General features: G+C 44.0%; 2 protein-coding genes across 2 annotated transcripts in view; one reads left to right on the top strand and one right to left on the bottom strand.

The window, feature by feature from the left end:
* LOC111671903 (uncharacterized) overlaps positions 1 to 9,297 on the top strand; it is an 11,057-nt gene extending 1,760 nt beyond the window's left edge. The window contains exons 2-4 of the mRNA XM_023429144.2: positions 6,248 to 6,391; positions 6,957 to 7,640; positions 7,971 to 9,297. Coding sequence (XP_023284912.1) covers positions 6,346 to 6,391; positions 6,957 to 7,640; positions 7,971 to 8,452 — 1,212 coding nt within the window. The 5' untranslated portion in view covers positions 6,248 to 6,345 and the 3' untranslated portion in view covers positions 8,453 to 9,297. The remainder of the gene's footprint in view (positions 1 to 6,247; positions 6,392 to 6,956; positions 7,641 to 7,970) is intronic.
* The window catches only part of LOC111671895 (voltage-dependent calcium channel subunit alpha-2/delta-4-like), a 57,959-nt gene that overhangs the window by 21,619 nt on the left and 22,273 nt on the right, over positions 1 to 14,067 (bottom strand). The window contains exons 20-27 of the mRNA XM_023429120.2: positions 12,892 to 12,953; positions 12,428 to 12,495; positions 12,224 to 12,269; positions 11,746 to 11,843; positions 11,509 to 11,599; positions 11,121 to 11,213; positions 10,737 to 10,858; positions 10,565 to 10,633 (exon numbers count right to left, since the gene is read on the bottom strand). Of these exons, the coding sequence (XP_023284888.1) occupies positions 10,565 to 10,633; positions 10,737 to 10,858; positions 11,121 to 11,213; positions 11,509 to 11,599; positions 11,746 to 11,843; positions 12,224 to 12,269; positions 12,428 to 12,495; positions 12,892 to 12,953 (649 nt within the window). The remainder of the gene's footprint in view (positions 1 to 10,564; positions 10,634 to 10,736; positions 10,859 to 11,120; positions 11,214 to 11,508; positions 11,600 to 11,745; positions 11,844 to 12,223; positions 12,270 to 12,427; positions 12,496 to 12,891; positions 12,954 to 14,067) is intronic.

The raw sequence follows: 14,067 nt of genomic DNA, 5'->3' as shown, positions 1-14,067 counted from the left end.
GGGCGGGCGGGTGGGGGGGGGCTGCCTGTCAGAGGCCATTAAGCAGCTAGCGGGACGCCACGCTAGGGCCCAGAAAACCGGAGCGATGCAGTGCAGATGAAGCAGGAACATCATAGCGGCAGGACTTCAGTGACAAAACCCACACAGCAGAGTTTTGAATCGACATAATCAGGCAGCACTTTCCCTCAGAGAGAAACGACTGTTTCTGCGACAAAATTTTTCAAACCCGACAAACAACAAAACCCAGAGGCTGAAAAAGTCAACCTGAGGGTGGAAGGCTGCTGGTTTGAATCTCCGCACTGTCACTTAAAATGTCATAAAAACAGCTGGAACTATTAGCGACGTTCTCCAGATGCTTACAAGCCTTAAGGTTCCAGATCGGTTCCTGATTAGCTGCCAGGAGCTAAACTTTATATTATAATCAGTAACTGGCTTTGTATCTTTTATGAAATTTCATGGGTTTTCCATTCGCATCAATTCAGCCACAGATTTCTGCAGAAGCATTTAGACACAAGAGGAACTTCAACTTAAAGCGCCACAGCAGTAACGTTCGTCAGTGGAGTCACCACACAGGGAAAATCAATAACTGCTGTTGAGGTACGAAACCCAGAACCTGGCGATATTTCACCTGTAAACAAGTAAAAAAAAGTAGTTGTTGGAAAGAAAATACCAAGAGAAATCAGTAGTTTCACCCATTAACATTAAATATTAGTCAAAGTACAGACGTGATGCAGGAAAATATCGTTAAGTTTTATTCCTCATCAGAGTTTGCTTGATTGGTGACGTCCAACATCGTCTGAGAAGTTTCCACAGACACGGTGATGCTTAAAACTTGATCATCAGTCTGAATTTTATTTCACTTCTATAACTCAGTGAAACTCTAACCAATCAGCAATGACCCAAACATCTGTCTTGTCTATGTTGTTTTCAGTTGACGTGGAGACTGTTTCTATTTTTTGCACGTTTCAAAGAAATACGTCGATTTAAATGTGTTTTTTTTTTTTTTCTGTGGGTTAAATTACAACAACTTCATCCACACTTGAGGGCAGGTTATTGGCCAGAAAAAAGATGATGTTCCCATTATTAGTCCAGCCTACTGACCCCTGATTGGCTCAGGTGAAGCTCAATGTGAGCTGCTCCGCCATCGCCATCTTGGCAGTATCTGACTCCGCCCCCAACTCCCGGCTAATCCACAAATGCGCAAAAAGGTGTTTGTTTTTCAGCCCTGTAAGGGGGATGATTGGTAGCAACAACTCAGATGTCGGCCCAGACCAGTGAGAGCTAGACACGACACCATCGCTCAACCCTGGTGGCCAATCGTGGTACTGCAGTGACACAGACGCATTCTCCACATAGACTACCATTATAAAAGAGATGACTCCAATAAAGCTGGAGCCTGTAAACAAGCTCTTTTTGTCTTATGATATTTCTATGTTTATGTGCATCACAATATAAAGTCTATATGCTGATAAAAAAAAGAAGAAAAATCACCAGCTGTTGAAACACCAACTGCATCAACCGAAAACCTAAAATAAATGAAGCCTCAGTCGCTCCCGTGCTGTTGGGTTTAAAGTGGCAGATTACCACATCTCTCCTGTGTTACTGAGCAGCAGGTTCAGTAAACAGCAACTAATACTAATGTTTTACATAATAACCTGAGTATTTACCACTAATGTGAGCTCAAGCAGATGTGGGAACGGTGACAGTACTGTGGTCAGACAGCTAATAAAGACACATCGTCACAACACACAATCAACCCAACTAATCAGTTCAGAGTTAGAAAAGGACGAGTTCAGCTGTACTGAGGCAGGGCAACTGTCGGACCCTCGTGAGGTCATCAGCCAACATATGAGGCGCATACACCGTTCACAGCTGGTGTGGTGAAAGTGCTTTAAATGCAGGCGTCAACAAAACAGCAGATGTGTGATGATGATACAACAGTAAAAACAAAAAAAACACAGCGTGAGCAGAGTGATGGCTGCTGCAGTGTAGGGGGGTGTTTCTCCGGGACCAGTTGTTCCAACACCATCTGGACTCCTGAACGGGCGTCTGTCCCGCTCGGGGATTGAAACCACAGTTTTAATCTGTGACCTGCCGCTGCTGTGTGGGCGGCGTCTAATCTGAGTGATGGTGCATTTGACAAGCTGTTTCCACGGCTGTTTGCCCCGCCCCCCAGACTCTTTAAACATGACTTGGGGTAGCAGCACATCGTGTTTTTGAGATTTAGGAGGTGTCCGTGTTGGCTCTTCTGCAAGCCCACAGTTACCCATAACACCCTTCTCTGCAATGATCTACAAATACATTTATGTGCATCTTCGCAGGACAGTAATTCCAATCTTAGTCTTATTGGTTTCAACATAAAACAGCACCCCCCCCTTTTCCAAAACCTGCTTTTGGAAAAATACTTTTTGAGAATAAGGATTTGTTAGGGAAAGTTTCCCAAAGATATCATTAGTGTAAGAGAAGAGAGTTTGAAACCTAATTTCTGGGCTGACTAACTGTAAAAGACAAACTATAAATGCAGACAAAGAGACCCACTGGCCAAGAAACACTGAGATGATAAACGACCAAAACTGAAACCAGTATCCAGTTCAGACCAAAGCTAGCCCTGGTTATGAGGCTGCTAATTTAGCAACTGCTTGGGGCCCCTTGCTTATAATGTTGGTTATTTACAGTACGACAACGTTGAAGTTATTTATAGTCGTATCTATATTTGAAAATCCAAAATATTAACGTGACTATTTGGAATGAAAACAAGTCTAGATTTCGCACATTTTTCATTGGTGTCAAATTATTTATTACATAATTGTGATAAACGCTGATTGGAGGGGCCCCCTGCCATTCTTTGCCCAGGGCCCCAACAGACTCTAGAATCACCACTGTGGATAAGAGCATAACCTCCACTTCAGCCTCTAAGATGAGCTTTGTGTTCAGTCTGCATCACCTACACCCCAAAATAAAACAAATTTCCATTTTGTAACTTACCAAAGTGTGATATATACAAAAGACCCAAGTCAAAGACTTTCCCTAGAAAGGTACAGATAAACCTGCTGGGTAAAGTTTGACTGTAGGTGCATCTGACGTCCTCGACCTACACCCAGAAGCCTCGGTGCTCTCAACGTTGTCCTTAAAAGTCACGAGTCCAAAGAAAGACACGCCACGTGGGGCGGAGGAGAGGGCACGCTCAAAGAGACGAATGAATGAGGGAGGGAGATGGTGAATAGCAGGAAAGCAGCCAGGAGCAACCTCAGCTCTTGATAAACACAAGATGACACACCAAACCCCCCCCCCCCGACGTTTGCTTTTGTGTTGGTGCTCAGCTCGCAGCTGTACGTGTGTTTGAGTGCATGTAAGACGTCGCTGGGGAGTTGTGGTTTTATCGTCTGAAGGATTTATTTAGTAAACCAAGATCATCCTTTTTTTCTGAAAATCCTTTCTCCTGTTTCCACAACATGTAACATGATTCAATGTCCATCTGTTGTTATGACCATCAGACAGCGCGAGGGGTCAGAGGTCACCTTCTACATAAGATGCTCTAAAGGTCTGATGAAGGCTCATCCTCTTACAGGCTGCTGTAGTAGATCTAATGTGAGTCGCAGCTGTCATTCAACGCCTGATCTCAGTTACTGGATTTGTAGAATCTTTCATTTCTATTTTTTATTTTCTAGTTTTATGTTGCACTAACACTGGACCAGCCAACTGGTCCTGATACCTTACGGAGAACAGCTGGTGTCGGCGCCTTCTGAACAACACCCACATAACTGACCAATGTTGACTCGTTTGAGCATTTTCTGCTGTAATTGTTTTGATCACATTCCTTTATCCCCTGGTCGAGTTAAGGTTAGAGAAAGATCGCTTTCATGATTAGAGAAAAGACATTGTATTGTCGGCACTGATTTGATGAGTTGTAGGTCAAAAGAAGTTCAGATATCTCGGATTAACCTGGGCCACGAATCCAACAATCGGCAAAGAGGTAGGGCATGTGTGGAGCCAAGACTTTGGTCTGGCTCTAGAGACCAAAACTGTTTTTTTTTACCAGGCTGTAAACATTTTTATTTTATTCTGTAAAGTTGGACATTTTAACATGGGCGTCTATGGGGATTGACTCACTTAAGAACCCACCCTCATGTGGCCATTTATGGAACTGCAGCTTTAATGTAAATTAATCCAGTGGTATGAGGTGTACAAGTTTCAAAGTCCTTTGTAATTCTTTTCATTTATATGGCGCCAAGTATGAAAAGCAGTTCAGTATTTACCTGGATGTATTAAATGTTTATGTGTTTGAGCTTGTACAGATCAGTATGAACCAGGTCTTTACAACGTGTCAATATTTGTTGAAAAGATAGTTATATTTAATGTAAATATCTAAATCATTACTGACCACCAGAGAAGTCGCATCAGGAAATAAACATACGTCGTTTTAAGAGCAAACAACTTGTTGTATAATGAGAGAACATCAGTTCTTACTGTACATGAACATCCTCTGGGAACTCGTGACTTTCTCATTTTTGGTCTCTTGATGGTTATGAGGTGACGTCAAACATTTGTCTCTCTCCACGCGTCCTCCCATTATCTCCCTCCTCTACCTGCATTGTAATTCCTCCTGCTCTGTAATGTCACTTGTGGCCTGGAGGCACCTTCCTGCCTCACGCGGTCCACAGCAGAGTGACTGGCATCTTTGTGCCAACTTAACAAAAGAGAGACCTGCAACAAAAGAAAGACCCTGAGGCAGCATTTCTCTGGCTCTTTATAGCAGCTACAGACGGATGATGGAGTGACAGCGCTTTTCTTTTCTCTCTGCAGCTTTATCTCTCATGCACACTTCCCTCTGCATATCTGAGTGCCCGAAACTGGCAATTATATCAAGAGAAGGAAAATGAACGAGTGATTTAAAAGCGGACGAATCATCAAAAGAATACAAACGATGTATGTGCAGCGTACAGGAATTGCGAGTGGGCGTTAGAGAGATAGAAGTTGGCATTGACTTTTTCTCCGGTGTTGGTGTTGGTGTTGCAGGATGAAAACACAGAGGATTATTTCACCTCATCACGAAGCTTCTTGTGTGTTCTCCCTGAGCGAGAGAGAATGAAAAGGATTGAGGACAAGCAAAACGCTGTGAATCACAGCACAACTCTGGCCTGTAATGCCAATATATAATGTGGATCAGCTCTACCACTAAGACTAAGCTGTTGATGTTTTTTAATCTGTGCATACGATGCACTCCACTTAATCTCACGTATCGTGCTGCACTCTTCCCGGCGGACGAGAGGTTTGAGGAACAGGCTCTTGAGAGGAAAATTATCAGTTTGAATTGTGGAGCAGGTGTGAAGTGTAAAGCACGGAGAGTGAACGAGAGTAAATCTTTCATTTGGAACCAATGAGATGAATGAATGCAAAGAGCTGTGGAGCTGAAAGAGAGCAAAGTAAATCTAAACAAAGCTCACAAAGGATTATCCTCCAGTGAAGTGGGAGGAGTAATTCATGACTGGGGATACAAAATTAAAGTCTGCTCTATCGTCTCAGTCTTCATAACGTGAGACGACGAAAAGTCGCAGCTCCTCAAGACTTAGAAGAACGACAGTGTTAGAAAATATCTGGTTTTTTCTACAGCCCAAAAAGTACAAGTTAAAGAGAATCATCTGAGAAACATCAAATCACAAAGCTTAAAATCACAGAGAGTAAAAAAGATGGACGTAGCCTCCTTGACGTCACCTTCAGGTTTCTAAAGAGCGGTTTTGAAGCTCAGAGTGAGCTGCTCCGCCGTCGTCGTCTTGGCAGCACCCGCACCTCCTGGCTAATCCAAAAATTGGCAAAGAGGAGGGGCCGAGACTTCAGTTCATGCCGGTTTGTGCCAAGTGTAGTTGGGCATTTTGAAATGGTACTCTATGGGGATTGACTCACTTTTGGAGCCAGCCTCTAGTGGTCATTAGAGGAACTGCAGTTTCTTCTTCACTTCAATGTTGGCCTCTATTTTGATAATTGATAGGTGTACAAGTAATTAATCAGGCTTCAATACCAAAATTTACCAAATACCAGCTTGATAAATGTAGCTGTGAATATAATTGTTAGTTGAATCACTACTCTTATCGTTATTGGTATCTGGTCTCAATATAGTAACAGAGGACTGTTACCATATTGAGGAACACCAAGGAATATATTAAATTCATTTCAGTCGGGAAAAAGCAGAACTTTCTAAAACACAAGTTTATATTTCCTCAAATAACATCCTCTCCTTTCTGTTTTCCAGGACCTTCTCCATAGCTGGATGTCAGAGTGACCCGGCAGAGAGCGAAGACAGCTGGATGTCAGCCTGAAGTGTGAAGTCGTGGAGTTGATGCGACAGACATGAAGAACCTGGACCAGTATGGACGAAGTCACATGGAGAGTCTGGGTGAGTCTGGACAGACGCTTCCTCCTTCTCACTGTGGGAAATCAACTGATGCTTTTTATCCACGCTGAGAGCTGTACAATACAACCTTTCTCGCCAAGACCAAAATAGATCAATACCTCTGCACTTTTCTCCCCGAAGTCCAAGAAAACTGTCATTTTGTATTCTGCCTCCATCAAGACTCCACAGGTAATAAAGAAGCAGGCAGAGAGCCTTTTCCATTGAGGTTTAGGTCTGCTTTCCATTATTTTCCTCCTAATTTCCTCCATTGTTGGCATTGCAGTGCTGTTTCTCTGCAAACTCAATAAAGTTTGTAGCAAAATAAAAAGGTTTGATACAGAAATCATCACAGCAGAACACTGGGTTTGTTTGACTAGTTTCTAGTCTTGTTCTGTATTTTGCTGATGTTCGAGCTCGGTGAGTCAGAGATCTGGTTACGAGCCACATTCAGGAGGTCAGAGACATTCAGATATCACCACAAGAAGACACTGGTTTTAAATGTCTTTGTGTCGAGTCAGTTTTGTCATTTTAAAAGACGCAGTTGTGTTTGTTTCTTTGTGTTTTCCAGTCTATGCAGTTCTGTCCAGTCTGGTGCTGGCTCTACTAGGCCTGCTGGGCTCGGTCCACGGCTGTCCCGGCGTCTGCACCTGCTATGGTAACACCACTGACTGCTCCGCTCTCGGCCTCCTCTCTCTGACACCCATCCTGGCGCTTCTGGACCAGGACTCCCTTGTCCTGCGCCTACCACAGAACAATCTCTCATCTCTGGGCAAGACAGAGCTGTCCAACCTCAGCAGCCTGGAGCTCCTGGATCTTTCCCAGAACCACCTTTCCACCCTGCAGCCTGGAGCTTTCTCAGGCTTGAGCGGCCTTCGTTGGCTCAACCTCTCCGCTAACTACCTCGGGGTACGCATGGTGACGTTTGACCCCAACAACAGCACAGAGGCCTTCCAGGGCTTCAATGGAAGTCAGGGGAGCGTTGGCTTGAGCAAAGAGGTTTTCAAGGGGCTGTTGTGGCTGCAGGGGCTCGACCTGTCCTCCAATGGCCTCCTTTGGCTGCCTAAGGGCCTCCTGGATGGGCTTCAGAGAGTCACCTGGCTGTCCCTGGCCAGCAACCGGCTCGTGGCTCTAGACAGAGTCACCTTCGAGCCCCTGGTGGGGCTGCGGCAGCTCCAGCTGGCGGGAAACCCATGGGAGTGCGACTGCAAGCTGAGGGACTTCAAGCACTGGATGGAGTGGTTGATTTACCGGGGTGAGCAGTGGTGTTAGTAGGCCCCTCCAAATATTCTGAGGTTGATAGTATTGGCAGTCGGCTTACAGTGGTTTAAGACCGTGCCGGAGCAAATCACTTTGTATTTGGAGTCTGCACTTCAAAAGCTGTCTAATCGAAGCAATTAATCTCCGCTCTGCAGGATGGATGTCTGCTGAGCAAAGACATCTAAGAATATAATGACCTCTATCTCTCTCAATCTCCCCTGTCTCTCCTTGTTTGTCGTCTCCCTCCTTCCCCTTTACTCCACCTCCGCCCTCCCTGTTCGTCCTCCCTCTCCGTCTTTGTTTCCCCTCTTCGTCTTTTTTATAGATGGGCAGGTAGATGCGATGCAGTGCAGTCTCCCGGTGGATTTGAAAGGCAGGGACATCCGCAGCGTGCCGGCAGAGATGTTCAGCTACTGCCTGCAGAGTCCGACCAAGGAGGGCGCGTCGGGTTACGTCACCCGGCCTCCCTGTCCGCCCGGCCGGGTCAGCGGCAATGACGAGTGTGTTCGCCAACGTTACCGGCCCGTAAGCGTCCGCCGGGCACACGGCACGCAGATTGTGGCAGGCGTGGTTTGCGGTACGGTGTGCGTCATGATGGTGGTCGCGGCGACTTATGGCTGCGTCTACGCCTCGCTGATGGCGCGGTACCAGAAGGAGATGAAGAGCCGCGGCCAGCCTCTGATGGCCGAGTCCGGAGCTGAGACCGACCTGGAGGACGGACCGATGTCGTCCCCGAACTCGCCGGAGGAGACGCAGCCCAAGGAGCCATGTGGCATCGTGCACGGGTATCGGATCAGCAGCTTCTGACGCGGCGCTCTCGACTGAGTCTCGATCCTCCCTGGATGTTCTGGCTGCTTCTGATCCTCAGCTCTTGTCAATGATGAGACGACACGTGGAGGGGGAAACCCCGCAGCTCTGCAATCGTGCTGAAAACCTCTGGGCGGGACTGATTGTACGGCTAATGGAGCGGACTAGATTAAAGGAAACTGGAATGCTGCAGCACTTTATTTTAATGTATGGAAGCTCTGTGAATTGTAATTCCCCATGCTGCATCTCTCTCGGCCAGCTTTGAAACTCCTGTTAAAGCTGCTGTTTGGCACTTCTGCACCTTGACTTCCCTTCATCTGTGTTTTTTTTTGTTTCTTCTCTAGAAATATGAAACTACCTTTTATTCCCAAGCCCGACAAGCACAAACTCCAAACGTACAAAAGTCTGTGAATCTGTGAACCTTTCTTTTTCCTCTTTGTTTTGTATATTTTACGTTCTTTAACACTTTGAGAAATTATCCTTTGTACCTCTGTTCGATGGATGCCGTGTTGAATCCCCTCCACATGACTCCAGATCAGAGAGTCAGTAAACGCTGCTTTAAGCTTCACCACTGAGATAAACTGCATTCAAACAGATGCTAGAGCTGTGCTGCCACCTAGTGGGCAAAGCTTTGAGCTACAACAACTTCTAATAATCCAGCACAAACAAACTCTGAAGCTCAACGACAGGAGCAGTTATATTCCCAACATTACTACTGTAACTTCCTTATGTGTTATTTATTTTCTCCATATTTTCTGTGATAAGCACATAAAAACATTGTCTCAAATCAAACTCAAGGACTGTTAATCATATGCTGAAGATAATAAACTCTATATTTATCTATACTTCTTTTCTTCTCCACATCATGTTTTTCTTTCCCGTCAGGAAGTCCTGGTGAAATCCTCTCATGAAACACTCGGCTGAGGAAAACTGATAAAACTCATCCACACTCTGGACACAGATAGATTTTACTCTTTCAACGACGTCCATTCATTTTCTATTAAAATCTTTTACTGACTCGCCAGGCCGGTGACAATGCACCAACACCGTCACCCTGCACAGTTAAGGGTTACCATCAACATTCGGAGAGTTTCACGAGCAAACGAAATCATCATTATTTGATAACGGTAGCATCTGCTGCTGTCGGGATGTTTGAATCACTTCCAGATCCTCCGCTTCCTGAAAATACTCGACATCTGACAACAGATTCTTAAATTATTCAATTAAAAACGTCTTTGTAAGAAATGCAACATCCGGCAACCAGCCCTCTAAAACATTGCTCCAACAATACACATCCTGAATCCTGACACAAAGCAAGTTCCACAGGATAACCAGCTGGTTGTCACCTGGTTCAGTTAACCCTGGGTTTACCTGTCGGCTTCGTATCCAACAAGGTGAAATGTATGTGAATCTTTGTTCAGTTCATGAAGTTATAATAGTGATTATGTCGTTATTCATCGTGATGAACTCTCCCCTGTTTGTTAGAAGCTCGTCATCATTTATCATTTAATTGTAAACTCTTTGGATCAGACTCAGTTACCATGGTGATTTACCCTGGTAACAAATGAACCACCGTCGTAGGGCTGATAACCCACAGTTAAACCTGAAGTTACCTTGATAACCTCAAATCCTGCTTCATAGTACAAACCTCTGTTCAACAACAACAACAACAACAACAACAACAACAACAACAACTCCAGCTTCTTGCTTGAATTAGCTCCTGTCTAATTCTTCTTAATCCATTTTGTTTTTGCTGAACACGATTGGATGGTGATCACATTCTTCAGTACTTCCCAGCAGTGTACAGCAATAATTCCTAACGATATGATTAATTAATTTAATGCAACCTGGAGCTCAATCCACCGTCTCCACAGTCCTACTGTTAGATTAGAGGTGTGTAACGTCTGACAGCCCAGAATCCCACAGTACTGCCAGTGAGGCAAGAAAAAGTAAATTAAAGTGAAGATTGTTTATGATATTTTAAAGTCTTAACTTGATGCTTTTCTTAACTTTTCATAACCTGCTCTGTGAAACATGGGCCAATGGGGCAGAATCGATGACGCAGATGTGCGGCACAAGAAGAAGTAAACATGTTGACTCAGTGAGACTCACCTCCTGCCATGGCCGTCCTCCCTTCAGACGACACCGTCACCGCCGTCGTCGCGATGATGTACTTCACGCCTGTCGAGAGAGAGAGAGAGAGAGAGAGTTCAGACCAACGTTAGCTGAAGGTTAGAGAGAGATTCGTTAAGGGTGAGGGCTGAGGAGACGGGCGGACACGGACCTTTGTCGTTGACTGGGTAGTAGAAGAAGATTCCAGGAGTGTATTCCACGGCCAGGCGGTACCACAGCGGGAAGTGATCGATGGTGAACAGGTTGTCTTTATCAACCGGAGTCAGGAACCTCCTGTTGAGAGGACGTTCAACATTTTCCCTTTGAGAACGACTGTTGACACTTATTTTAGTGTTGTAATAAAGGCTTGAAACGAAGTCTCGTGTGGACGGTGACAGACATGAATGTGAAACAGAAAACTTTTCCTGCATAATAATAAATAAAAATGACTTCACCAGTAAACCAACGGAGGGTTAGTCAGGTGCTGCTTGTCTTTGTCCACAGACTGAATAATCAGACGTTCAGCAGATTGAGTTCTTGGACACTTTGAACTCACTTTGCGACTCTGCTCTCCACTCCTGCGTATCTCATGATCCTCATCAGGCCGGAGCGAGTACCGAGGAAGACCGTCTCGACGCCGGGCTCCACCCTGCAGAGCGCAAACACAAACACCAGACGCATGACGCTGCGAGTTCAAACAAACCAAACTCAGAAATTCCAACATTAAATTGATAAATTTACGAAAAGAAAATTAGGATATAATAAGAGTTTAAAGAGTCATAGCGTCATAAATTAACGAGGAAAAACTTGTTCCTAATACACCTTCGTAATATAATGATATATATACAAAACAATTCATCATTATCTTCAATAGAGAACAGCTGTTTTTGTAGTTTGGGTGAACTGCTCCTTTAAGAATAACACCTGGACGTCTGGTGTCTCACCTGTCGTTGAGCATCAGGGCGTTCCAGTAGGCCTCCAGCGGAGCCGTGACCACGGCGTCAAACAGCGTATGCTGCAGCAACACCTCGTCACCTAGGCAACGGACGGGTTCAGTCAAACAAAGGTCTTACTGACAAAATATTAAAAAGCAGAGCTAATCCAAATGAATGAAAACCTATTAAATAAATATTGTGTGGGTTTATTTTTTTTAGTTTGATAAAAAAAAGAAAAGAACCTACACTCGAGGTCGGGCTCCTTCCCCAGCAGGTAGCGGATGGCGGCCTGAAGCTGCGAGTATTTCCTGTGGGCGGGGTCGATGTCTGTCTCACAGTACGTCCTGAGGAAAAGAGATTTATTAAACCAGGACCAGCAGCTGCAGAGACACACTGGGACCTTTAATGTGTTTGGGAGAATTGACAAGAAAAAACTAAAAACATTTTCTGAGGAATGATTTCTGTCAATTGTACAAATCCTGACTTTTACTTTTTACACTCTGATCTTCCTTCACTCCACTAATTGGACTCTTATTACACATAAATGATTCAACAGACTAATTATCTTTTTGTTCTTCCTGCTCTCGCTGCAGAGCAGCTGCTCCACTTGTTCATCTGTGTCCTCTGCACAAATAAACTGATTAAAAGTTAAAAACCGCCACAGCCTGATGAAATCTGCTGTTAAGCATCAGTTCATGATTTAATCAGAGGTTTTCAGACGCACCACTCGGAGGCGATGCTCAGGTCTGGGGAGGTGAGGTCATGCAGCCCTGCAGAGACAGAGAAAAACACTCGACTTAACAGATTCATTCAGTGTAAAAAGAAAAACAAAATGCAGCTGAATAAGTAAAATTTTCTTTCTACTTAAAGTGCAAATGATACAAAAGAAGGAGCGCTATCCGTGCAGGGGGATTGTGGGTAATTGTACCTTCCTCCACAGACACGTTTCCCACAAACATCAGCCTTCCGTGACCCTTCGTCAGCGCCATACCGAAGCTGCAGAGACACAGGGAGGAGGTGAGACGGGACGTGGGACACGCCGCCATCTAGTGGCCAAATCACACACATACAACTGCAAACTCCTGAGGGTGGAGGTTCATGCTGATGTTTGACATCCACAAAGATCTGATTATAACATATCAGACAATTATCTTTTACACAATGTTCTTGTTTGTTTGGTTTCTTTTCTTTTATGAGACCAAGACAAAAAATTTAAATAACTGAGTTTCATTTTTATCAGCTTTACTTTACATCCACGTGATGAGTCCGTCTACGTCAGTAAACACACATGACTTCAAGAAGTCTTTTGTGTCCTCAAACATAACAAAACTGTGAGTTTAGCTTCGTGGAAAAGCAACTTTAAAAGGCGTGAGGACAGAGAAGCCGACCTACCTGAACGGCGTGTCATCAATGTTTGTGTAGAAGTAGTCATTGATCATGTACAGAGGTCGTTTCTGAAGAGGAGCAAGAAAACATCAGTGTCACTGTGGCGTCTTTTTTAACTGGTGAGATAAACTCATGTGACTGTAACGGTTCACTAACAGGAATTAAACATATGAAACACACAACAATCAGCTGCATGTTTGTAACAGGTGCATCACTGCCACCTGCTGAGCCGGAGGGAAACTGCAGGTCTGTCCTACAGTTTCCATTATTCACTCTTGTGACAGTGCTTTATTTCAGCAGGGATATTAATGTGAGAAATTAATACATTTTACTGCTTTGTCATTAAATGATAAAAGGAAATTTACCGTCAATTTCTTGTTTTAAAAAGTTTCAAAAAGCTGGTGAAAGTTTCTTAAGCTTTATTAAGGCCCGAGTCCCAAAGGTGCCAGGAACCTATAGTATTTACCAAGATCATTATAATTATTATTATTATTGTTATGTTGAAAAACTTTTTGAGGGCCATGTTGGATGTTCATGAAAGTCAGTGGGATGATTGGTTTCATCTTAAAAGACATAATCTGTATTTTTCAAAATGTTTTCGCCAGACAGGAAGTCAGCCATTTTGGATTTTGTGTGGCGATTTTCTATTATGTTTTAGTTTTTGTTGCTGTTTTGCAAATGTATACAGGTTTTCTCTCAGCTTTCGGGACCTTCATTTCTCTCATATCCGAACAACAACGTGCTATAAAAATCCAGTGATTTTAATCTAAATTCTGGTGTTGTACTTTTACGTCATACTCACAGACACACGGTGACATTTCCATTTCTCCAACTCACATTTCTCCGACTCCCTTATTTGTCCTATATGTCACACCTTCTTCTTTGTTGCTGAATGGTGATGTTACAGCTACAGCATTGGATGCTTCAATATTTAATTAGAGCACCACATCAAGCCAATTATTCCACTTTTTCTTTTTTTAAACATTTAACACACGAGTTTTCTCCACTTTCTTTTCCCTTTAAGCTGCTTTAAGGTTGAAGAAATCATCTTACTCCACTGTGTGTGACAGCCTTCAACATGTTCTGGATCAGTTTGTTCCAGCTCTTCATCGTGTTTTTAAATATTCAAACTCCAAAACTCTGGGGAGTTACACTGCACTGTTCTGTCAGACTGAATTATTC

The sequence above is a fragment of the Seriola lalandi genome, unplaced genomic scaffold (assembly GCF_002814215.2).
Source record: "Seriola lalandi dorsalis isolate HSWRI2012SDOR001 ecotype SW California unplaced genomic scaffold, Sedor1 jcf7180002054888, whole genome shotgun sequence".
Lineage (NCBI taxonomy): Eukaryota > Metazoa > Chordata > Actinopteri > Carangiformes > Carangidae > Seriola > Seriola lalandi.
This window is presented reverse-complemented; position numbering and strand designations above follow the sequence as displayed.